At 34.7% G+C, this 27,168-nt stretch overlaps 1 protein-coding gene across 7 annotated transcripts in view; it reads right to left on the minus strand.

Annotated features, from left to right (window-relative positions):
* Nucleotides 1-27,168, minus strand: part of Fam184a (family with sequence similarity 184 member A) — a 121,613-nt gene that overhangs the window by 46,936 nt on the left and 47,509 nt on the right. For all 7 annotated transcript variants that reach the window (XR_007344403.1, XM_015500756.2, XM_048795460.1 and 4 more), the window contains exons 2-9: nt 21,165-22,019; nt 20,309-20,444; nt 18,596-18,777; nt 17,158-17,355; nt 13,148-13,270; nt 3,612-3,773; nt 1,826-1,947; nt 1,215-1,365 (exon numbers count right to left, since the gene is read on the minus strand). Coding sequence is in view for 6 of the 7 variants with exons in the window: in XM_015500756.2 (XP_015356242.2) it covers nt 1,215-1,365; nt 1,826-1,947; nt 3,612-3,773; nt 13,148-13,270; nt 17,158-17,355; nt 18,596-18,777; nt 20,309-20,444; nt 21,165-22,019 (1,929 nt within the window). In the remaining variant the exon portion in view is untranslated. The remainder of the gene's footprint in view (nt 1-1,214; nt 1,366-1,825; nt 1,948-3,611; nt 3,774-13,147; nt 13,271-17,157; nt 17,356-18,595; nt 18,778-20,308; nt 20,445-21,164; nt 22,020-27,168) is intronic.

A 27,168-nucleotide genomic window follows, 5' to 3' on the forward strand; every position in this document is an offset into this window, starting at 1 on the left:
TGGGGAGGCTGAGGCAGGAGAAACACAAGTTTCAGGTCATCCTGGACAAGTTAAAAAATAAATAAAATAAAAAATCTCAAAATAAAAAAAAAAAGATTGGCGATGTAACTTGGTTGGAGAACACCCAGTACTGTCTAAAAAGAAAAAAAGAAAAGAGAAAAAGAAAGTAAAACAAATGTGTAGATGGTAATTAGCAAGGTAATATGGCATAGAACTTTTAATAAGAACTACTTCTTTGTTCCCATTTTTGTCTGAATTTCAAAGGTTTCAAATGATTCACGAAGCTCTCTCTCTCACATAGTATGTAATTCTATTTCAGAATAATATCGTAAATTATTATAAAATACCAGGTACAAATTGGCAGACCTTAAGCATTCATTTTTTTAAAAAATTGGTGAACTATAGACCCCAAGCATTCTTGAAAGACACTGTATATATGTACCTATGTGACAAATAATCTTAGACAAAGCCTTTCCTGCTTATTTTGAAATTAATCATGATCACAAACAGAAACATAATTGTGGATTTGCAGCACTAAAGCACCAGCTGCTTTTTGCCCAAATTCTGCACTTGTTTATCAACTGATGACTCATGTAGTCTATTTAATTACTGCTTTAGTAGGAGAATGCTAAGAATTCATAAAGTTAGAGGTTATGTAAATAAGTAAAAATGTACAAATTACTTTAATTATAGTTATAAAAATTCTGGAAATAAGAAAACATAAAAAAGATTTCAAAATATTATCACCATTTGCTTATGTGATACTATCTCCAAGGGGCTTCAAGTACTAGCCCTTTGGTGAGAAAGAAGTTAACTGCTTGTTTTTGGAGAGTGGTTTTAGTTAATCAGGGTACATTTAATAAATGTTCCCTTCTGTTGTGAAAAGGTATCTAAGAGCTTAAAGGAGATTTTATATTTTCAAAGAACAGCTACCTTCTCTACTTAAAATCTCTAATGTGTTCAGTTCAAATATTAAACTAAGAAACTTATCAATTCTTCACAGTTAAGACTATATATATAAAATAATTTCTTAGCTCAACATTTCCCAAATTTTTAAATATGTTGTCTTAATTTTATTCACTTTAAAATTTTTTTAAGTTTGCCCTATGAAAAATAACAAAATACAGTGAATTTGCACACAGTGCTTTATAGTATTTTCCTAGCTCAAGAGGGTCAAGGAAAATGAATCTTTAGAAGGTACAGGCTTTAATTACCTGGTTTAAGAGATCTTCGACTTTCTTCTGCCATGAGTCCCTGGCAGCATTTTTCTCTCGCTCTTTTAATTGCAGCAGCTGAGACATTGCTGACTTCTTATCCTCTTCGTGTTGAAGCCTTAACTCTTCACGAAGTTTAGAGCACTCCTGTCTAGAAAAAAACATAAGTATTTACTTTGTAAAGAGAATTATTTCTCTAAGTGAATAATGTGAATGACATACAGTCATTCACAGCTTTTATAAATGCCTAATCCTCCTCAAATGTCTGTGACTCAGAGTAGGAGCTGATTATTTCATAGCTAAGGACCATAAGGTAAACTGGTAACTTACTCATCACTTGTTTATACATTGATTAAGGTCAGAACAGGTACTAGAATAAATAAGTCTGTTAACTTCGGATTAGTTCTCTTCCAATTTAATAAAATAGGAAATAAAATCAGAAAAAAATAAAATCTGAATTCAAACAGAAAAAAAAAATTCTAAAATCTCTGCATCTAATCCTGGAGAAAAAATCATTTAAAATACTATCTTTAACAATGTAAGTCATACAACAGGAAAACTTTCTTGCATATCTGTATTGGAAAGGTGACATTACAGAATAAAAAATGTACCTAAGATTTTCAGTCCACTTTATCTCCAAGTCATGGGCCATTCTGTCCACTCTAAGATTCTCTTCTTCCTTCATGGCAGCAAGTGTTTCTTCATGCTGGTGCCTCTCCTGCTCTAGCTCAGCCTGAAGAATAAAAACCTTTCACTGAAGATATCTTCAAAAGCAAAGACACTGCTGGTTATTTCAGGTAAGTATCAAGTGCTTGTGTTATAATTTTTAAGTTCTTATGAAACAATAACTGTGATGTTATCTATGACAATTATTCAAGATTTTGATAATAAAATATATAGTACACATCTATCTATCTATCATCTATTTATTTTCAATGCTGGGGATTGAACCTAGGGTCTCACACATGCTAGGCAAGCACTTTTGGCACTGAGCTGAATCCCCAGCCCTACACATTTATGTTTTAAAGCTTGTCTAAACTATATTAAGATAAATAGTATAAAATAAATAAATAAACTCTATTAAGATGAGTAGTATAAAATAGTATAAGTTATTTAAAGAGTTCAAAGTTGGGGGCTGGGGACATGGCTGTGGTGGTGCACTCGCCTGGCATGCGTGGGGCACTGGGTGCGATCCTCAGCACCACATAAAAATAAAAAAAGATATTGTGTCCACCCAAAACTAAAAAATAAAAAAAAAAATTGAAAAAAGAGTTCAAAGTCGGCATTAATCATATAAACTAAACATTTCTTACCATGGGTACTTAACAACAGATTGATTATTGAATAATTTTTGCATATACAACATCACAGTTATATTATTCAAATTCATTCATATTCATTTCAAAAAGCATTATTTTTTCAAAGCTTAAGCACATAGCTGCATCCCTCTAACTTGATTAAAAGAATTATGTGGAACTTAGGCTACTATTTTTATCGACAGTAGTCCACATGCTCATTTGTTCTGGTAATATAATATGATATATATGAAATCCCTGTTGATAAGCATAGATCATGTAGCTCCCTGGAGCACAGGCTAGAGATGACCTATTTGGACATCACAGGCAATCATGGACCTCTGCCAGCAGTGCAGCCACTCTAAGGACACTAGGTAGTAGGAAAGCAGATGATGGTCCATCTTCTTGCTACCACGGTGACCTTTTCTGGACCACCCAATTCCTAACAGCATGTGGTACAGCAGGTTTTGAGGAGTATATCCAGATGAAAAAAAAAAAAGTCAGTCAGTCAGTCATGGGAACTGCTATTCAACATTGCTGACCTGGTTATTAAAGAGTAACTATTGAAAACTGAATTAATCCACCTGTTCTTTTCAAGTCCTCTGCCTCCAAGAACTGCATTTTATTAGACTGCATTTATTATTTATTAGAATTTTTTGAGCTGGAGGAAGAGAGGTTGCTTTGTTTTTTTGTGTACTAGGGATGTATTCAATTAAAATGAGGTCACCCTTAATCCAATATGACCCATTCCTACAAAATGACAATGTGAAAACAGAGAGAGACTGAAATTATGGCAGCCAAATGTGAAGGAATGCCTGGAGCAACAAGAAGCTGGAAAAGGGTAGGAAAGATCCTTCATTAGAGATTTAAGAGGGAGGACAGTTCTGTCAATACCTGATTTTAGACTCTGAGCCTAGAGACTGTGAGATAATAAGTTTTTATTTCTGTAAGTCACCAGGTTTGTAGTACTTTGTATAATAGCCCTAGGAATCAATACACTAATTACATACAATTTGATATTTTAAATAAGTCGTAATCAAAGTGGCTAAATTATATTTTTTATTTTGCTGATGTTCATCTTACATTAGAATTATGCAATTACCTCAACATTTACTAGAACATCCTTGGTTTCCTTCAGTCTGCCTTTAGTCAAGTTAAGTTCATTCTGAAGCCTTTCCTGGGAGTCCTGAAGACTAGCAATGAGTCCTTCAGCAGAGCCAAGACCTTGTTCACTTTTCCTTACCAGATCTTGGAGGCGGCCAATCTGCAAGTACATGGAACACTTTTAATAGGCATCATTTTAACAGACTAGCAAAACAGTCTCACAATTCCTTTTTTAGAGTTTTTTTCTTTAGTTTTAATTTTACTGTATGAATAATAATAACCTTTATCATCTGTTTTTGTTTTTTTTTTTGTGTGTGTGTGTGGTGTGTGTGTGACAGGGTACTAGGAATTTAACCCTGGGGCAATTTACCATTGAGCTACATCCTCGGCCCTTTTTATTTTTTATTTTGAGACAGGATCTCACTAATTGCTTAGGGCCTTGTTAAATTGCTGAGGTTAGCCTTGAACTTGCCATCCTCCTGCCTCAGCCTCCCAAGCCCCTGGCCTATATTATAGGCATGTGCCCTCACGTTGTCTCATCTGCTGTTTTTTGAAAAGACCTCCATATTTATGGCTTCCCTTTTAAGACAACTTTGTAAAAAAAATGGGTGTATCTCTCACGCTCTTGGTTTTAAGAAAATTCCTGATATTATCATATAACAAAATACCGATAAAAAGGAATTTTAGAGCAAGATAAAAATTATAATAAATATTGAAAAAAAAGTACATGAAATATTTTAAAATCATTCTTTAACTAAATATATTTCATTTTAGTCCAGTTCTCCTGCTATTTACAAAGGTGATAAATTTAAGTCAATACTGACAAGTTGATGTATGTATCCTAGAGAATAAACTGTGATTTCTGAGTTTCCATACAAAATTTGTCTAGTGAAATTTTTAAGAGTTGAATTTATGTAATCTTGAAATTACAAGCAAATGGACAATTTGTTGATTAGATAGGTCTCTACCCTCTAATTATAGGAACTAAATCCATGAATAAGACCTTAAATTATTTAGGAAAATGCTATGAAATAAAAGTCCCATTTTAATAAATACCTATAAAAAGGAATTGGAGCAAGATAAAAATTGTAATACAGATTGAAAAAAATGTAGATGAAATACTTTAAAACCAAAAAAAAAAAAAAAATGGACAAGCCTATAAAAATCCTACAAAAAGTAAACTGGGAATTTTAAAATATTATTAGAATATTTATCATTATAAATACAGGTATCACAAAGAAAACTAAGATAAAAGGTCTCCAGCACCTCTCTGACCCATAGCCCTCTCTAGGCACACAGCCCTCCAATGAAAGTATATGCTGATATATGTATATGCTCACCAATTCTGGGGAAGGGTGCAGTACATTATCTGGTTAGTGTCTCTAAAAGGATGCTAACCTCATGAAATGATATGGAGACTCCCAATTTTTCTGTATCTTAAAATATTTTCTTAGCAAGAGAATTACCTGTTTCTTGAAAGTTTATTAAAATTCACTCACTATATTCTATGGGTTTAGTGCCTCTTTAGGCATATGTTGGTCTATTTTCTTTCATGGTTATAACTGGTTTGGTTGGATTGTTCAAATACTTTGAGTCATATTAAAAATTTAAATTTTTACACAAAAATTTCTTTCTTAATTTAAAATATATACTAGCATGGGGCTGGGGCTGTAGCTCAGTGGTAGAGTGTTTGCTTTCCACTGTAAAACACTGGGTTCGATCCTTAGCATCACATACAAATAAAATAAAGATGTTGTGTCCACTGAAAACTAAAAAATAAATATTAAAAAATTCTCTCTCTTTAAAAAAATACTAGCATATTCATATATAGCATTTGCTTACACTGTTCTAAAATTTTATCTGTCACTAACTATATTAAATGGTCCTGCTTTCTCTATTTTATGTTGCTTACTTTTATCTTCTCTACATTTTATATTCTCTGGCTTGCCATAAGTATGTATCATGATGGTGAATGAATGACTGTAAGGAAAGCAGCCACAATAGAATTCAAAGATTATTTAACTTAGCAGAAAATCTAATTTCAAGACCTGGGTATACCACTAAAAAAGAGAAGTAATAACAATCAATAAGGGAGGAATTATCAAATTTAACAACATAAAGAATATTCTTTTACAATCTAGAAAAATTTCAGTTGACTAACAAAAATTTCAGATATATAATATGAAACATGAAAAACATTTTATAAAGAACAGTGTTCTAGTTACCACATAAAGAGTTAAAGAGAAGGTATGTTAAAGAAACTAAGAATCTAATTAGAGATAGAATGAACATTTAAATAGGCAAAAACTTTAAAATTTTGCACAATTAAATATACTATAAAAAGTAAGTGGCAAACAGCTGATTAAAATGTTTCCTAAAATATAATAAAAATGGATATGTGTGGAAAATATTTGCTATTTTCCAATATAAAAATCTCTCTTTGGCATCTGGGCAACCTACCCTCCCCCTCCCTATTGGTCCATATAGTCTCAGTAGGAGTCCAAACTCTAGTATGCAGAGCTTGGTTAGAGTTTATACTCTAACTTATAACTTATAAACTAATTAGGATGTCTCAATCTGTTGCTATCAGGAATGTTTCAGGGCAGGCATGTGGATTAAATTTATATACTCACAGTAAGGAGTCTTAGGACCTTTTAAAGGAGTACCTATAAAGACCCTTTCCAGTTGCACATGTACCTAAGGGAATCTGTGACTGAAGTATGAAACCAACAGAAAGACAGCAAATCCAACTTAAGAAAAAACAGAGTTCCAGTTCTGAATGTAGTCATGCCAAATACTAACATTTCCTTTTTTGTTGGACTAGTTTGAGCTAGAATTTTTGTGATTTGCAATAGGGATCAATATTTAGATTCCTTTTATTAATGTGCACCTTGAGAGAATGCAATTAGTAGGAACCTTCTCCCTGAAATACCTATCTATCTACATGTACTTTCTGCAACACCAGAGTAAATTTATAAATCTCAAATACGGCCACAGGTATAAGCACTATACCTCAGGAAAGCATCCACATATTTGCGCTTAGCATTTTCCAGTTGCTTCCCACAGTTCTTAGCATAATATTAAAAGCATTTCCCAGGGCTTAAAAGTTTTCCATGGCATAGTCCTTACCTATATCTCCATCTCAGCTTGGCCAATTATTCTTCTCTGATCTTTATACTTACTAAGAGGAAGTGTAAGCACTGTGGTTAAGAATTAAGTTCTGAAATCTCATTGCCTGGATTGGAATTCTGGCTTTACCCACCTACTACTGGATGAGGGCAAGTTATGTAACTTTTCAACTAGTTTTTTACTGCATAGGGTTGTGAGGATTAAAGGAAAGAAAAATAAAAAGGGCACGGTAAATAAAACTTTGCTTTGGAATGTAGTAAGCACTAAACAAAAAGCACAGTTGCTATCATACTCCATTTATACTGCCATTTCTACAACTCCTAGAAATATCTCATGTCTCAGGGCCTTTGTATAAGCTTTCCTTTGTTTATTATCCTGTCAAGCTCACTTACCACCCTTTTGCAATATGGGTAGACTTATAAGTACTTGTTTCTATGTCTCTCTCCATGATAGCAGGAACCAAGTCTGACTTAGTCACCACTTTAACCACAGTGCCTAACGGTTCTTCAGTACTTAACAGTCATTCAATATTTATGGAATAGATGAATGAGTTAGTTACTGAAAAAGTTCATGTATACTTAATAGCAATCAAAAAGAAACAAAATCTCCTTTAGCCTCTCAATATGAAGGTATCTAACTACGAAAAGCCCCCCCTCCCAATGCCTTTGCTTTATTGACCTTGAATTGTACCAGGATCACTGCTAGGCCATATTGACAGGTAGCAGGTAGACATGAGCAGTAGGAACATGAAGTTAAGGGGATAATTCAATAGACAGGGCCTACATGCTGGTCTTCCACAAGTTTTCCTTGGAAAAGCAATCTACCCAAGGCCATTCTGGTCCTACTCTGTCTTAAGTCAACAGAGAATGTTACTTTTCCTTGACAAACAACCTGTCATATGTAGGGCTATTCTCAGAGCTAAGGAATATATGTCTGTGTTAGTCAGCTTTTCATTTCTGTGTCCAAAATACCCAACAAGAACAACTTAGAGGAGGAAAAATTTATTTTGGCTCAGGTTTCAGAGGTTCAATCCATGGTGGGCTAACTCCACTGTTGTGGGTCCAAGGTGAGGCAGAACATCATGGTGGAAGATCATGGTGGAAGGGTATGGTGGAGAAGCACTACTCGGTTCATAGTGCCCAAGAAATAGAAGGAAGAAGGGGCCACAGGGAGAATGAACCCTTCCAGGGCATGCCCTAGTGACCTACCTCCTCTAGTCACACTCCACCTGCCTACAGTTAACTCCCAGTTATTCCATTCAAATTAGGATGGATCAATTAAGTTGTAGCTCCCATAATCTAATAATTTTACCTCTGAATATTCCTGAATTAACACAAGTTTTAGGGGGAACCTCATAACCAAATCATAACAGTGTCCAAGACCTCTCCCTGATAAGAACACAAGTTACCCTGAAAGGGGACTTTTATAACCTTTATATATACAGACTCAAGATTCTCAGACTCAGGAAGACAGGATAATTAAAAACAAAGCCCAATGATCACAAAATCTATAAAACAAGATTATTAGAATGGGTCAACATGGGCCAAGGTGACTAACAGCCGCCTTTAGATTTTTAGCATGTCATTTTAATCTCATTATAATAGTAAAATTCCCCACCCCCTGATGATTTATATTGGGACTTAATAATCTGATGCAATTCTACTATCAGTCAAAAGAGGTAGTACCTGAGTAGGGCTCTCTACAAACAGAACTAGAGAACAAAGCGGTTGCAATGTCACTTTCCTCCCTGAGATGACCCACCCCTTTAGGGTGTTTTTCCTTTCTCCTCTAACAAAATTTGCTCTACGTTTAATATGTTCTGTGTCTTGCTTGAAATCTCCCGTGTGGGGCTGGGATTGTGGCTCAGCGGTAGAGTGCTTGCCTAGCACCGGCGGGACCTGGGTTTGATCCTCAGCACCACATAAAAATAAAGGCATTGTGTTGAGTCCATCTACACCTAAGAAATAAATATTTAAAAAGAAAAAAAAAGAAATCTCCTGTGAGAACACAAGAGCCAAGAGACACAATGTTATCCAAATTGCCACTCATTTTGATGTTTGGTAATTTTGGAATTTTTGGCACAAGGCTGAAAAAGGATCTAATTTTACCTTTTTCTTCTATGTACAGAGTTTTAAAAGAACACTTTCATCCATTACTATTCTGATTAAATCTATTTACTCTAGCTTCCAACCCAACTTTTCTATTGAAATCATAGAAAGGTCCTTGGAGAACTTGTGATTGTACAACCTACTGTCATCTTTTCAGGACTCATACTCTACAAGCATTGTATGACATTGCAAGGCACTTCCCCCCTCTTTTAAATATTGCTTTTGTGGTTTTCTGATATCTATTAATCTTCATTCGTAGACTTCTGATTTTTCCTCCTTGATACCTTTTCCTGGCCTGATTAACTCAATATTGGTTCTCTTCTTCTTATCAGCTATACCTGGTGAGGTCCTCCACTTAAAGGGCTTCAGGAACTGACTACTCTTAACCTCCAGGCCTGAACTCCACTCATTTCCAGCCTACATGTCTTACAATCAGTTTGAAGTCACATATACAAACAAATCATTGTCTTGCCATTTCAATAAACTTTTCCTCCTGTAATGCCTATCAATCAATAATGATTTGTAAATCATTTCTTGCCTGCACTAATTTAATAGCATCTTAAGTCATTTATCTAATAACTCTAATTACCAACACCCTCCCCACACAATTCATCTTCTGACTACAACTCAGCTCTTTTTCTAAAAAGATCATCTTTAGAGCAAGAGCTAGATAGAAAGGCAATAATTAAAAAAAAAAAAAACCTAAATAAAATTATATATCTGTTTTCCAGGAAAAACACTAACCTGATGAGCAAGGTTTAGTAGTAGCATCTCTGATACCCTGGGCTCCTCAGCATATTGGGACTCATGGGTGAAATATGCTTCACCTGGTCACTTGGGGAGGAGGGTGTTGGGAAGGGAGACTCTCAGAGTTGAGAGCAGTTCCTTGGCCAGGAGCTGGCAAGACAATGGAGACCTCAGTCTGGGGTTGTGGCTCAGTGGTAGAGCGCTTGCCTAACACATATGAGGCATTATGTTCAATTCTTAGCACCATATAAAAATAAATAAATAAAATAATGATATTGTGTTCATCTACAACTAAAAAAATAAAAATAAAACAAAAATGGAGATCTCATTCACACAGCCACAAGGAAATGATTTCTGGTAACCAGCGAACTTGAAAAAGAACCTCTCACTCCAGGTGGGATTGTGGCCTCAGCTATCACTTTGATCTCAGCCTAGTAAGATCCTGAGCAGTGGATGCAGTTAACCCACAACTGGACTCCTGACCCACAAAACCATGTGATAACAAAGACGTGCCATTTTAAGTCATGAAACTTGTTGGAAATCTGTTACACAACAAGAGAAAACTATACTCTTACTTACAAGAAAGTTGATTTAGTTTTCAGTAATATGTGTTAATTTAATGTTTCATTCACAAATATTTACTGATGTGTTACCATGTATCAGACAATGTATTAATTATGAAGTAACATTTATAATAAAATCAAATTATTTCCATTTTAAGAAAATACTGAAATACATATACCTATATATGTATATGTGTATATACATATATATGCATAAAAACTTATGTTCAGAAGAAAACCTATAAACTTGAATATTAGAAGAACATTTAAAATACCATAATGGTCAGATTATTAACTCTTCAGTCTAATATTCTGTTTCTGAAGGCAATCCCAAATAAAATTTCAAAGGATAGCATACTTATGCTTCAACTGAGATGCTGGAGTCACTTCATATCATATTATGATTTCAGCATTTTTGAATTTATCATTTAAATTCATATAGTCTATTTTTAGGCTATACCACTTATAAGGGTAATTAAGATCCATAAACTTATAGAAGAGCATATTAATTTTTTTCTAAAATCCTCTCTTTTAGTCTTTATAAAGTATCTTCTAATTCTTTCCTTCTCTCTGCATAGATATATCTACTAGTCCTCCCATTAAAATGAAATAAACTCTGATTTAAAAGGAAAACATTTCAGACTAGATTTGTAGTCATATGTGGTTTGCAAGAGGCACACACAGAAAAGTGAAAGACAAAGCATGGAAAAAGATATACTATCCATACAAACTAAAAGAAAGCAGGTTATACAATATCAAATAATACAACATAAGCTAAAAAGTGTGATTTACTAAGTATCTAAAATATTTTTTCTTTTATATGCATACAACAAAGCTTATAAATCTAAGGAGAAACAAATAAATACACCATCATAATACTGGTCTATAATAACTGATCAATTAAGGAGATAAGTATCAGAAAGAATAGAGAAGATTTGAAAAAATAGTTTAAAATCTTAATTTTATGGATAGACATAGTATTCACTGCATTAATTGACTGAAATCATTCAGAATCCTTTATGTTCTAGGTCACAAAGCTAATTTAAACAAGTTTCAAAAACTGCTTTCATGCAAACCACAATTTCTAACCACAATGCAAATGAGGTTAAAAAATAATTTCAATCTCACTCTTCCAGAGAACAGAAGAAGGCATGTGTTTTATTTAATTTTATGAGGCCAGTATAATCTTGACTTGAAAACCAGAAAAGGAAGACATGAAAAAGGAAAAATACAAAGCAATATTACAAATACGGGCTCATAAATCCCCAAACAGGTATTAACCAACAGAATCTTACATTATATCGAAAATGTATAAATTCAATGTTGATTTAATATGAGAAAACTAATTAAAGTAGAACATTAATTAAGAAAAAAGTATGATCTTAATACATATAGAAAACTCAACATCTATTCATGATTTTTTTTTTTAATTATAAAACTAGAATTGGAAGAGAATTTCTCTGACCTGATAAAGGGCTCTTATAAAACAGAACTCTGGAGAAGCATTTTGGGTTAACTGGGAAATGTTGATATGGTTCCTTTAATAGCAGGAAGCCAAATAAGAATGTTTACTATCTCTGGAGATCCTAGTCAGCGAAGCAGGACAAGAGAAAAGATGTCCCAGACTGAAGGGAAAGTATAAGCATATGGAGGAATGAGCCAGGCAGATGCTTGGGGAGTCAATCTAAAGTGACATCAAAACACGAGTAGGGTGCTAAAACATAATTGAAAATGTAGCCAGAAGGAACATAAGTTACATATTTACTAGATCTCTCCTCAGTGAAATTAAGGAATGTAGGTTGGAGGAACACTTAGATAAGCCATTTAGAATTGAGAAAAGAACCCTGCGGGCCTGCATGAGAAACACAGATGGTCAGTAAAGTGTCTTCTAATGAGAGCAGTATACAGTAACTCCAAGGATCATGTTCTGCTGAGAGAGGTGTGCAAATCTGAAGCTAGCAGTGGATTACCTTGGATAGAAAATGGGCTAGGCTGATTTTAGTAACAGTCTGAGTACTACTCCATCCTTCTCAAATATAGCACTTAGTTCTTTCTCTGGATGAATGTGGTGAAATAAAGGTAGTGTGTCCAACTACAACTAAAAAAAAAAAAAATAACTCAACATCACTGAGTGAAAATTCATAGCCTGCTCGGGGACACTCATGCATTTTGGTGTGGTTTCTGTGGGAAGAAGTGGAGTGATAAGAAAGCGGACTTGAAGGCTATTGGGGAAGATGACACTGGTGAGGTCAGAAGACATAAGAAGTGTCAAGAGTCTGAGGACGATCACACAACAAGCTACATGAAGGATTAAAGGAAAGAAAGGGAAGAAGACAGGATGAAGGCCTTTCTAGCCCATAGCCTCAACCTGGCAAAAGAGGGAAAGAGAAGGGATGAAAAATGTTGTGATTTTAAAAAAGTCTTTATATTGATTTTATTCACAAATTTGTGATAGCATTTTTATCATATCCTTTTCTTTTCCAGGATAAATGATATTTTCATTGAGAATTTAAAATTTATTTTATTTTTTAATATTTTTTAGTTGCCAATGGATCTTTTATTTTATTTATTTATATGCGGTGCTGAGGATCGAAGCCAGGGCCTCACACATGCCAGGCAAATGCTCTACCACTGACCCACAATCTCAGCCCCTTAAAATTTATTTTAGATACCATTATATAGAACTTAAAACATTTCTCTTTTTAAAAACCAGACATACGGTAGGGAAGATTTTGCAAAAGAGAAGACGTGCCTCTTCCATTTATTTCCCAGTAAGGTAATATTCTTCCCTAGAAAAACAACTTGGTTTAATGTTTTTGATAGTAAATTTTTACCTTCTAAGAAAAAACTCATGAAAAATTAAGCATCAAGATTTTTAAATTATTTTTGTCCTAGATATGTTACCTTCACTACCTATACAGTGTCACCAGAGTAAGTTATTATTAAAAACATATATAATGTAGGGGATAGGCCTAAAGAATTCTTGCCTCTTGATTAGCTGTATTCAGCTTGTCTTCCAGGGCTTCCTTCAGGTTTTCTAGCTCTAGTTGAAGCTGATTTTTATCCTCTTCCAGGTTTAGTTTTTCCTTTTTATATTGTTCCTCTAATTCCTTAGAAAAAGAAATATTAGAAAATAAACAATATTGCAAACATTATAAACTTTCAAGATTCCAAGAAAGACTTTTCTGTCTTACATTTTGACAATTTTCAAATTAATCTTACCTTTAAACAGTATCAGAATTAACAGTGACTCTGCTCAATCCCAGTAGCTTAGATTCTATCATTCAATCATATATGATACACCCATTAAGTAGTTTTTTGAATAGAAAGAATATATAGCTGGTTTAAATTGTTATAGTAAAAAAACTGAGAAGTATGATTTCAATGATAATTTGATGAATAAAGAAAACATTACTATTCTCCAGAATTCAGAATTCTTTTAGGTTTACATTTAAACAAATCCAGTAACACTTCTAGAACCCAGATGTCTAATATAGAAATAACAGTAGAGTATTAGCAAGTACAAAATTAAGACACTGAATAGCAAAACCAGTAAAACTGATACTTACTCAAGACTACCTACTCTTTGCCAGGTGTGCTATTTAATACTTGGGAAACAAACGAATTAAGACATAGTGGCTGCCTTTAATAAGCTCAAGAATTAAGTAATATGGAAAAAATGTTCAACATCTCTAGTAATTAGAGAAACATAAACCAAAATTACTCTAACATTTCATTTCACACCAGTCAGAATGGCAGTTATCAAGAATACAGACAACAGTAAGTGTTGATGAGAATGCGGGGGGGAAAGGCACACTCATACATTGCTGGTGGGACTGAAAATTGGTATAACCAATCTGGAAAGCAGTATGGAGAGATTCCTTAGAAAACTTGAAATGGAACCACCATTTGACACAGCTATTTCACTCCTCAGTCTATACACAAAGGACTTAAAATCAGCATACTATAGTAATGCAGCCACATCAATGTTTATAGCAGCTCAATTCACAATAGCTAAACTGTAGAAGCAACCTAGATGCCTTTCAATAGATGAATGGATAAAGAAACTGTGGTATATACACAATGGAATATCACTCAGCATTAAAAGAGAATAAAATTATGGCATTTACAGGTAAATTAGGATAGAGTTGGAGAATATCATGCTAAGTGACGTAAGCCAATCCCCCAAAAAACGAAGACTGAATGTTCTCTTTGATGAGTGAATGCTGAGCCATAACTGGGGGGGTGGGGTGGAATATGGAGGTAGGTACCTTGATTTGGCAAAAGGGAGGGAGAAGTGGGAAGGATACATGGGGACAGGAAAGATGGGTGGAATGAGATGGATATCATTACCCTAGGTACATGTACAACTATACATATGGTGTGACGCTACATCATGTACAACCAGAGAAATGAAAAGTTCTTCTGCAATTGTGTACAATGAATCAAAATGCATTCTGCTGTGATATATACCTAATTAAAATAAACAAATAAATTTTAAAAATCAAGTAATTAAAGATATTAGTTAGAATTAGACATACAGAGAGGGTACAGGAGTATATGGATGGGGAACTGATAAGGTTGTTTGGTAGGGAAACCTTTAGAAAGAAAGCAATTCCTAAGTATGGTTTAAAAGGGCTACAGCAGGAAGGAAAAGGAGGTGGAGTAAGAAGGGAATGCAAAGGCAGAGGAAAAAGCAAGTGATACACCATGGAGGCAAAAAAGAGCATGGAATGTCACAAGACATTCAACATCCTTACAATGTGAGGGGAGTAGAGTAATAAATGGATCCAATTTTAGGGTACCCATGACAAACTGAGGCGTGGTGATATCTAGGAGTACTCACAGGACTCCTTGTACAGTGGCTCTGAATGATTAAATCAAAGTACAACCAGCAAAGGGAAAGGAATGTGAGCTGAAGTCTATAGGAGACAAGCAAAGCTCCAAGAACCCTTTCACATTGAATGCAATTTCGTAGCAATTTGTGACAACTCACTGTGAAACGCTGTCTACCAGGAAAGTTCATGAAATACTTGGTACCCAGGTTTTTGTTAGCAGCTGGTCACCTATGATCTGGCATTGTATGCATGAACAGTTTAGATACAATGAGTCATTCTTATGAGAACCTTGCTGAAATCTTAAGTTCCAGATACCACACAAGAGCTGCTTTGCCTTTCTAAGGCAGTGCAGTCTCAAGCTTGCATGTCAACTCCTCTGCTTGGGTTCTCTGTGTACTCACTTTCAGGTGGGTGAACTAGTTAGGATGAAAAACATAATCCTTTGGGATAACTTAACAATGAGGAGCAGAGAAGTCATCTTTAGCTAAATATTCTTTAAAAACTATTCTAGGAACATGGTTTTAGCTTAGACTCAGACAAGCAAGAAGGCAGGAGAGAAATGAAGCAGCAAGTTACAAATAGTTATTTTGACCAAAGAGAAGAGTACAAATAAGGCTACCACAGATGTTTTGAATATGCTCACATATAGGAAACATCAAGTAATCTTATAGCAATCATGCTTTAAGAAATATAAGTGGGTTAAGGCAGGCTTCTGAGGTGGCCTCAAAATATAATGCATAAAAGAATGATGATTAAGAGTAAAATAATGAAGTAAAAATGATACTGAAAAAAGATAATTTGATTCTGGCACTTAAAGCAATATAGAGATATAAAGACTAAAAGCAAGACACACACCATTTAAATGTTCCAATAAGAAAGGAGAAGGGTACAGTGAGAGGGATACTGAAATGAAAAACAATAGTAAAAGATAGCTATCAAAGAAATTACAGAAGTAGCAAGTACCATTTATCATTTTACAATAAAATCCTGAACATCCAGAGCCACTCAGCACACATGATTAAAGCAGCACACATCAGTCCTGGAATAGTGAGTGTGCATAGAGTACTAAGTATTTAGCTATATAAATACATAATAGTAAGCTTAGGCAGAAACAACATTCTGAGAGAAAGTCTTACTTGAATTTTTAATTTTTAAGGTCTTGAAATATTTTTTCCAACTAGTTGTGACACAAAAGGAAAGAACACTGAAGCAGAAGATCTAAATCCATATTCCACTTGTTCTACTTACCATGTTTGTGGCTCTGCATTTGGGTTTATTAAACATATTATACTATCTGTATAATAAAAATAATAGTAATCTCCAAATCTTGAGTATTAAGGAATATACTATAGGAAAGCTCTTTTTAAACTCCAAAATGCTACTATATATAAGGTAACAGTCATCATTAATAAATGCCTACATGAGGTGGTGTTTAAATGTCTTAGAGTTTGGGATACATGAGACCTGAGTTCAAGGCCTGAGTTTCATTAGTTGCACATGACACATGACTAAGCACATCCCATCTTCAGTAAAATGGCCTTAAATGAAAAAATATATGTACAACATCATGGCAGTATCTGCCACATGATAAGAAATACTAATAACCAGTATTTTTTCATCATCATGTGCTAGGATATGTCTGGAAACCCAACACTTTATCTTGAGCCTCAGAGGAACAAATATATCTTGAGCTCAAGGTAATGTGGCTAATAAGCAAAGAGCTCCATGTAAGGCCAAAGTCTGTCATATATTTCATTTTTTTTTTTACTGTGCCAATACTGTTACGTAGAATCATTAGCAAGCTGACGACTTTGTTGAGGAAGAAAGAAAAAAACACACAAAAATAATTTTCACAGGAAAGGAAAATAGATGCTTTAACTAGTTGAGGCTTCCTGAAGGGTACACTTAGTTGGTTGTCTCATGAAGAGACAGTTCAAGATCAAAGACAGTATTTCTACTAAAACAACAATGCCATATATCAGTTCAATAAACTATGTACCATGTCAAGAACTTCATGTATGATTCTATTTGAACTATGATTTGAAGAATGATTATAGGACAGGAACCATCAAAATGAAGCAAATTATTCTGCTATAATATAGGCTATGTTGGATTTCTCATCGGTTTACAACACAATGATAAACTGAATTTTTACTTACCATTTGCAGTTTTTTCTTATCTCTAATTGCATTGCTGTGGACAGCCTCAATCGCCATATGGTGCTTCCAGGCTAATTCTTCCAAGGTCTTAGAATGGGCTTCATTTAATTGAGTCATCTCTCCTTCCAATCTATTTTGCAGGTTTTTTAACTCCATTTCATAATATTCTTGCTGAGTTCTCTTTGCTTCATTTACTTTCTAAAATTAAAACAAATAAAGGTCAGTAGTTTCTATTACCGCTATTAGTATTTGAACACCTTATAAATATGTAAACTTGAATAAACTGAATGCTATGAGATCTACTTTTGAAATATAAGAATAGATCACTGGTATACTCAGAAAGTAACAAGGTGACAGAGGTAAAATAAAATATTTTAAACCAAGAAGTAAAATATATCATTATTAAGTTAGACTCAAATATAAATCGAAAAAAGGAAGTTTAAAAGAGATTGACCTCCTGTATGTCAAAGTAGCATGCAAAATGGTTCACTCATTACCATCTCAAGTGATACTATTCAATAAAATTTTGAGTTCCAATTGTATATCCTTTAAGCACTCACAAGTCTAGTGGCAAAAAAAGTTAAAAGACACTGAGAATTTTATAAGTCCTATGAAAGGGGTGTCCATCATGTGTTGTGAGAATACACAGGAACGGAGCTTAACTGGATGGAAGGCGAAAGGTTGTGTGTATGCACATATATTAAGTTGTTGAGAGAAGGAGAAAGGAAAGGATGACCGAAACTCCTACATGGTACTATGGGTATCTGAAAAAAAAACAAATAAATATTCAGCAATGACTCTACAAATAACATCTGACTTATTTAATCTAGAAATTTGATTTGCTGATATATGAATTTTCAAAACTTAATGCTTGTCATCCTTTTTAGTTGTATAAAAATTTCCTAGGTGTATGTGTAGACAAACATGGTGGCATATACCTATAATCCCAGCTACTCTGGAGGAAGAGACAGAGGACAGAAAGTTTGAGGTCAGCCTGGGCAACTTAGTGAGATCTCAAAATAAAGTTTAAAAAAAGGGCTGGTGATGTAGCTCAGTGGTAGGGTGCTTGCCTAGCATGCTTGAGGCTCTGGGTTCAATTCCAGTATTGAAAAAAAAATTAACACAAAAAGAAATCTGATAATAACTAAATGCACCTTCCATTGAAATCAGAGTTCACTCAGTTTCTGGCTTGAAATAGGTTGAAATGTCTTAAGTTTTTATATTCTAGATTATTACCCAAGTATTTTGAATATATACACATTATGGAATACTCTAGCTTTGTAAATTTCCTCAAGATAAAAATAAAAACAACTGCAGAAGAAATGCACTGTTGCTGTGGAAGTAGGAGTAAACACTCCAAATACTTTAAATCTGAAAACAAGCAAAACTGACCTTTCTCCCCTCCCCTTTTGAGGTAGGGTATCTTATTATTCTTTACCTTCTCTAGTTCCAGGATTTGCTGTTTCTGCTCTTCATCCAAACTTTGAGTTCTGCTTTGCAAAAAAGCTCTTTCCTCCTCAAGCTGAGATAATCTCTCATTGGCCCTTGATTTTTCTGATTCTAAATCTTTAATTGTAACCTCCTGGGTCATTTGAGTTGCTTGAAGCATTCCAATATGACCTATGCCCCCCCCCAAAAGAAAATCCTTTCAATTTAGAAATCAGTTACTGTGATACTAAACAGTTTGTATTTAATTACACAATTGTACTTTATACCTAAGTAAAATAAATTGGTCTGCATGTACAATTTTTTCTTTGGTTTCTTCACTGTATAAAATGGAAATATTTACCATGGGAATGTTTCTTATCCAACTAAAATAATTTAAATTAGAAAGTCCATTTTCATTTCACTGAAGTTGCTCTCTGTACCTAATAAGTTTCTGCCTTGTCTTTTTTCTTTTTTAAGATTATAGGCTATACAAGCTGAAGTAGAAGCAACTCTTCATTGGTTCATGTAAAAGACTCCTGGGAGTAAAACAAGGTAAGAGGATGCACAGACTAACACTATGAAGCCAAATGAGCAATTTGTTCTTTTCTAATTTCTTCTTTTTTCTAATTTTAACAGAGAAAGAATTTGTATGCAGGGAACAAAGGTGGCAGATAGCAGTTTCGTTGAGACTGAATTTGTTTTAGACAAGGGACTAGATTAAAAAAACAGGTAAGAACAGCAAAGTTATGAAAGAATAAAATAAATGGCAGTGAAAATGTATGGGGAAGGGGAGGAAAACGAGAGAGCAGCGGCTCATAGAAAGCATGGTTTAATGCAGTGGTTCTCAAAGTACCAGCAGGACCAACATCATGTGAGAAAAAAGCCTGCCCCAGACCCAGTCAAAAACTCTTAGGGATGAAGCCAAGCATCATTGATTTCACAAACCCTCCAGGTGATCCTGATGCATGTTGAAGGTTATTAAAAATTAGTACTTTGTGGGAAGAGAAATCTGTGATTTATCAATAAGCCAATGAAAATCAGAAAAGGTGTTAATCAGCTTTGCTGGGCACATTAAACACTACAACAAAACACAACTTCGGATCTGACATAGGTCAGCTACCTCCTCTAGTAAGGGCTATGAAATGAGCAACTCAGCCACTTGAGAATGGACAATTCAGTTTTAACATGTAAAACAATCCTTAATAACAAGTCAAATTAAAGTTGCATATAGTTCAACTAATTTAAATGCTCTAAAATGTAGGCTTTTAAAGGATGAAAGTCTTCTTAGAATGTTTGATTTTTCTTTTACTGCTTTATTTACTGGTAATTTTACCAGCTAAATCTTAGTTTTTCTACAAAAATATATTCCTAAAAATCATTTGCTTCTTATGGTTCACTAATAAGATAACAGAGTCCTTTAACATAGAATCCAAATAATTTTAAAATATTAGTAAAATGGGGCTGAGGTTGTGGCTCAGAGGTAGAGTGCTCGTCTAGCACAAGGCCCTGGGTTCGATTCTCAGCACCACATAAAAATAAATAAGTAAAATAAAGAAAGGTATTGTGTCCAACTACAACTAAAAAATAAATATTTTTTAAAAATATTAGTAAAATGTTTAAATTTTAAATCATAAAAAATTGTTAAATATTCAAATTTTGTCTTGAAAGAATATTTTAGTGTTGGTTTTAACTGAGCATTATAACAAATTATGGTCAGACATACTGGCTTTGAGGACAAGATCAGAAGCTTGCTGTTGTAGACGTTCTCTGGCAGCTGCTAGCTCACTTTCCACTTCTTTGTGCTTGCTTAATAAGGCCATTTCTCCCTCCTTGGCATCATCAAGCTGTTTTTGAAGAACCTAAGAAAGATTGAAGAGACATATTAAAATGCAAAAATGACACTAAGCTAAATCCTTTATTTAAATTATAAGCATAAGCTTTCTCTTGTTGAAAAGTCCTACTTAACTATACCTAGAGTTTTAGATCTGTACACAATGGTGACATTTATAACTTTTTATTTGCACAAATTATATGCCCCAGTCAGGAAAGACTATTCTACCCTTTCTAATCCATTCTATGCTACATAGATATTTTTAAAAGTTTTAAACTTTCTATGTTAATGAGAGAAAACTTGTGGAGACTTTTAGCTATTTTCAAGAACTATTAAAACAATTAATTTTTGTTTGATGGGCAGACCATTGGAAGAGGAAGGAAAAAACATAATTAAACCCTAAGCCCAATGTTTTAACTCTCCCAAACTGCTTAGGAAAATATTAACATGTTATTTAAATAAAATACCTTCATAAATAATCTATAGAATTTTAAGCTTATCTTTTTAGGCCCTAGATGTCTGAGATTCTGACAGAACAGGTTCAGGGTAATAAAAATCATCACTTCATTGATTTTTCTCACAAAGGAAAAAGCAAAAATGGAAAAAAGAAAAAAAAGAAAAATTTAAATTATGAGAATGCAAAGAAGCTGATCCTAAACTAGCTAGGGTGCTCTCCAGTCTACAAAATAAATATATTTAAAAGAGAAAAGAGAAAGAATTCATGTGTGGAATACAACTCTTGACTTACCTGAACATTGCTCTCTGCTGTGGCCAGTGCCATCTGCAGTTTTTGGCACTTGTCAAGAAGACTGCCAGCTTCATCCTGCACCATCTGTAATTCTGTTTTTAATTTTCCTATGGTTTTTTGTAAAATTGCTTCTTGTCCCTGAAATTCTTTTCGAAGATCAGCTTCTTTCTCTTTGCTAGCCTGTAAGCTTTCTGCTGTAAAAAGCTGTGACCTTTTCAAAGTATCAAGTTCACGTTCATAAAAAGACTGAGCTTTATTCAACTTGCCTTCATAATCTTCAATGAGTTTTTTCTTTTCAAGCCTTAGCTCTTCAAGTGTTTTGTTTAAGGCCTCCACCTCCAGCCTGTGTAGTTCCTCTGTCTTCTCCAGCCCTTTGTTTACTGAGGCACTGTGATCCTGCTGTGACTTTAACAGCTCTTGCATCTCCCTTCTGTGAGCAGTCCGCAAATCTTCCAGTGCCAATCGTTTGTCTTTTTCAAACTGTATTTGGAGCTGTCCAAAGCTCCGTAATCTTTCTTCAAATTTCCTTCTAATTTCTTCAACTTCTCTAGACATGGTTACTATGCGTTGGACATGCTGGGCTTCTGCACAAAGTTGCATGTCCTCAACTCTGTGCTTATACGCTTCAAATTCTGTTAAAGCCTGTTGCTTCATTTTCATATGATCTTCTAAGGATGCTTCTAAAACTTGAATCTTTCTCTTAAGCTCTAACTCCTCTGTTACTTTGCTTTTATATTGCAATATTTTTTCTCTTGTTTCTGCAAGAATTTGTTGGATTTCTTCTTCATGAGCATCTTTTAGGGCTTGAATTGCAGATTCATGCTCATCATTTTTAGTGTTCAAAGCATATATTACCTGTATGGTTTTAAGGGAGAAAAATGAGTAAACCATATTCTTTTACAACCTTAACTTATTCTTTCATTTGGATTGACTTTTATGCACATAATATTAGTTATGGTAAATATTAATATTTACCATGAAACCTCAAGTTTTTTACTCATAAATTGATTTGCTTAGAAACTTCTATCTTAGCACAGACTTTTAAATGATTCAAAGCATTCAAAATTAATCATGTTGTACTACAAATTAAATTAAAGCGGGAGGAGGAAAGGAACAAAGGAGACTTGACTAAAAGAGAATGGGAGCCCTGGTCCCTAAGTCTTCCCCAAAGCCTTTTATGTCTGTTTAAATATTTTAAAATTTCCTTTTTCAATTCTTTAAGGCTCTAGAACACTTCTATTTACAATAATGAACAAAATCTGCTATAAATGGAAATTTCCCTTGTTTCTTTAAGAGATCCAGTTTCACTCATGGAATTTATTCCCAACTTGGGCTGGTTCCCCTGTGCCTCCACAAAACGCCAGTGAACAGAATTCCAGTTTGGGGGAGCCCCAGATATATACAGGGCCCAAAGGGGTTTGGTCCTTTTCCTCCTGTCCTGTCCCTGTGTTCTAGAGCATCCTATGGGCATCAGAAGTGCTCTCTGCTTAGGTATTAGAGTCTGATCCCAGTGCATTGGGCTCAGTTCCTTGAACACCTATGTCCTCTGGCACATCTTTGCTCACCACACAGTCTGAGGTTTGTTTTTAAAGCTGATCCTCTTCTTTTTCAAGTTGGTGGTCACCTTTCAAGATCCAATTAGAACATTTCACATATTAAATGCTGTGATTTTATTCACTGTCTAATTTTTCCTCTGCCTTCAAAAAAGCCGATTACTAGAACCAGAGTGCTATGGGGCTAGGTCTTTACTTTCCTTTTAGTCCCTGTATTTTAATGATTCCATTGAGATTTCCCCTATTTTATTCCACATGACAACATAGTCCCTATACCGTAACACTCTCATCCCTCCTCTCTGTTCCCTTCATGCCTTCTGTCATACCACTGTGGCCAAACCATTTAGTACATGGATACTTCCATGACAAGTACTTAAGACTTAGAGATGTGCCTGATTTCTCCTGAAGCAAGAATAAGTAAATACTATATAATCCAACAAGAAGCTAAAAACTGGTATCCTGGATACCTGTTTATTTTAGTGTGATCTTACTTTGACTTTAGAAATAAATTCTAGCACCAGATATCAGGAACTGGTTAAAAAAATAAATAAATAAAAACTAGGATGCGAAAGTTTAAATTTTTGTAGAGAACTCATTCATGCAGCCTGGGAAAACCGAGGCAGACTCACCTGTTCTCCAAATATCCCTGATAACTCCTGACCCTACTTGCCGAATACAGGCTGTCATTTCTCTTGGATTGCCTACCTTGCAGAAGGCATAATACAGGCAGGGCAGTTCTACCCCACTGCAGGGGCTCACTCTCAGCACATATGACTTTGCTTTCAGATCCAGTACCCTGTCCATATACTCACTTGGTCTGCTGTAACTATTTTGAGATGCAATCATTAGAGGCCATCTATCTTACATAGGAAAATATGTGCACAGAAGAAAAATAAGTGCTGATTCAGTCTGCTTTTTTTTTTAAATCCTAATTCCAAATCCCAAATTATGTCCCTAATGAGCTAACAGAAATTCCATGGAAGACTCCTTTATCTATGCATTGAAGCTTAAAGATAGTCTATAATCCAAAAAAGTTGGGTGGCTTGCTATTCCTATCTCCTGTGTTCATACTTGCCTAAGTCAATGGCCAGAAAAGACTGGAAGGGTCTGTGATACTGCAATATAATAAGAAATACACATTTGGTCTCTGCCCTTGGTTCCTAACATAGAGCTCCTAGACCTCCTAAACCCCTTGGAATTTCCTAGGTGATAGGACAATCTTTTGTTCGAAGGAGGTAACCTTAGTAGGATGCAAGACAGCTTGAGGAGCCAAATATGTGATAAGAGTACTGGAACTTTCAACCACATCCGCACATCCTGCTTGACCTCCAAGGAGAGGAGAAAGGGCTTGAAGGTTGATTTCATTAGTAATGATCAAGGATTTATCAACCATGCCTACATAATAAAGCCTTCATAAAACGCCAAAGGACAGGGTTTGGAGAACTTCTACACTGCTGAACACATGGAGGTACTGGGAGAGTGGTGTGCCCAGAAAGTTTTGTGCCCTTTCCCATAGACCTTGCTCTATGCATCTCTTTTGTTTGGCTGTTATCTGTAGTATTTTAAAGAAAAGGGTAAATGTGTTTCCCTCGGTTCTATGAACCACCCTAGCTATATTAATTGAATGCAAGAGTGGGGAGTGGGAACTTAAGATTCAGAGCTTGCCTGTTACAAGTACAGGTCACAACTTGAGGCTTGCAAATAGCATCTGAAGTGGGCATAGTCTTGTAGGACTGAACTGTCAACCTGTGGGATCTGATGCTATCTCCAGGTAGTTAGTATCATAACTGAATTGAATTATAGGACATTCAGTTGGTGTACACTGGAGAACTGGTTGTTCATAGGGAGAAAAACCATATACATTTTGGTGACCAGAGGTGAAGAGTTCAGTATAGAACTAAGTGTGAGAGTAGAAAAAACATTTTGTTTTACACCAAATGGAGTCACAAAGAAAAAAAAAAAGCAAGTCAACCAGTCAGAGAGGAGCCCATTTGCCAGAATACCTGGGTAAAGCTGGTGTAAACCTCTGGCCTCAGGACTTTCAAGGGCAAGTCTGCACCCATTGACACTTTATCTTACCACAGGGAAGAAAAATAAAATTCAAAGACATAAACTCCCAAGAGAAAAGCAAACCATATCTTTAGCACCTTGCTCCGGGAAATGATCTTGAAAATGACCAGTCCATGGTGGGATTCCTTATTTGGCGGAAGAAATGAAAGAGGGAGGTAATATGTGAGCTTCCACTTGTAAATGACTTATTGAAACCATATACATTTTGGTGACCAGAGGTGAAGAGTTCAGCGTAGAACTAAGTGTGAGAGTAGGAAAAACATTTTGTTTTATACCAAATGGAGTCACAAAGAATATCCTCTGATATTTAATTTCTCTCCAACCTTTTAATAGTCAGCTGAAGCCTACCTGCCTGCCTGACTGCCTTCCTTTCTTTTTTGGTATTGGGGATTGAACACAAGAGCACTTTACCATTAAACTATATCCCCAGCCCTCCTCATTTTTTTTTTTTTTGAGATAAGGTCTTGCTTGATTGCTGTGCCTTCCTTGAATTTTCAATCCTTCTGCCTCAGCCTCCCCAATCACCAGAATTTCAGGTGTGCGCCACCACACCCTGGCTTGGCTTATCATTTTTTAATATCCAGCATGTTCATTTCTTTATTATTATTCTCTCTAGAAATCCAATAAATATTTGATTAATTAGATTGGAAAAGTCTTGATAACAGGGTTGGAAAGATATATGAGGATGTCTAGAAAAGAAACTAAAGATATAAAAGAATAATGGCACTCAAAAAAAGTGAATAAAGGCCAGGTGCAGTGGTGCACGTCTGTAATCCCACTGGCTCATGAGGCTGAGACAGGAGGATCATGAGTTCAAAGCCAACCTCAGCAAAAGTGAGGCAATGGGCTGGGGTTGTGGCTCAGTGGTAGAGCTCTTGCTTAGCATGTGTGAGGCAATGGGTTCTATCTTCAGCACTACATAAAAATAAATAAAAATAAAGGTTCATCCACAACTTAAAAAAATAAATAAATAAAAGCGAGGCACTAAGCAACTCAGTGAGACCCTGTCTCTAAATAAAATACAAAATAGGACTGGGGATGTGGCTCACTGGCCAAGTACCCCTGAGTTCAATTTCCGGTACCTCCCCCACCAAAAAAGGGTAAATAAAAGTGTGAAATTAAAGGGGACACATCAACATGGAGTTAAAAAGAATAGAATTTACACAAAGCAAAAAGAAAAATGTAACAACTAATACAAAATAATGTAACAACTAATACAAAAATAATATAGTGAGGAGTTTTATTTCACCTTAAAGTCTAATCTAGAGGCTGGCAAACTATAACTTCAAGGCCAAATATGGCCGCTGCTTGTCTTTGTAAATGAAGTTTTATTGGAGCAAAACTATGTCTAACATTTACAAAACGTTTATGTATTGCCTACAACTGCTCTCACACTATATGAGCCAGAGTTGAGAAGTTACAGAAAAGATCATTATCAATTTCAATTCTATATGTAGGCAAGTCACCTTAGTCAAAATTGGTAGCCAAAAATTAAAAAGATGAAAGAGTGTAATTTATACTAGCTTTGTTTATTCTCTACCAAAACTTCTAGAATTTCCTCCTCTAAAACTCATACACTGAAAAAAAGAATTATGTGATTCTGAAAGTATATTACCTAAAAGAAGCAGAAATTCATAATGAACACATATTAGTATCTTCCAGGGAAACTAATATTTAAATGTTTGTAAAAACTTAAAAAGAACCAATAAAAGGACGCCAAGCATAATAAATCATGATGACCATTTGAAATAGATCATTATGAAGTTACATTATTTTAAAATGAGATTGCTATATATGAATTTTCAAGTTATGTTTAACTGGATATAGTATCTTCTAGTTGTTCATATTTCAATATAAATTAGTATTTTTCTCTAATTACTATTTCTCAGAGCAATGTAATATAAAAACTCCCCATGTTCTCTGAACTCACAGAAGATAGGACTTGAAGTAGCAGAACCAACCCAAACTGGATTATTGACTACAGGTAAATTTAATTTTTCCAAGCTTCAAGTTTCTCAAATATTAAATAAAAATTGTACTTATTCTATCCTAGTGACACTGTTGTTAAAAGATCAAATTTTAAAAATGATAGCATATGAATTTTTTAAAAGCATAAAGCAATAAAATATAGTAAATCTTCTTTCTTGGTTGCATTATTTATTTGTTGAGAGAATGAGACTAAAGTTAAAAGGAACTTCAGTAAGTAATTGTAATTATCCATAAAATTGGCTATTATTTTCCAAGTAGGAAAAGGAAACTCTCTAAAGTCTCTTTTCTCTTTTAAAGTATTTTTTGAAATATTTTTTAAAAAAAAAATTGTACATGGACACAATATCTTTATTTTATTTATTTATTTTTATGTGGTGCTAAGAATTTATCCC

Source organism: Marmota marmota, unplaced genomic scaffold (assembly GCF_001458135.2).
Source record: "Marmota marmota marmota unplaced genomic scaffold, marMar, whole genome shotgun sequence".
NCBI classification, from domain to species: Eukaryota; Metazoa; Chordata; class Mammalia; order Rodentia; family Sciuridae; genus Marmota; species Marmota marmota.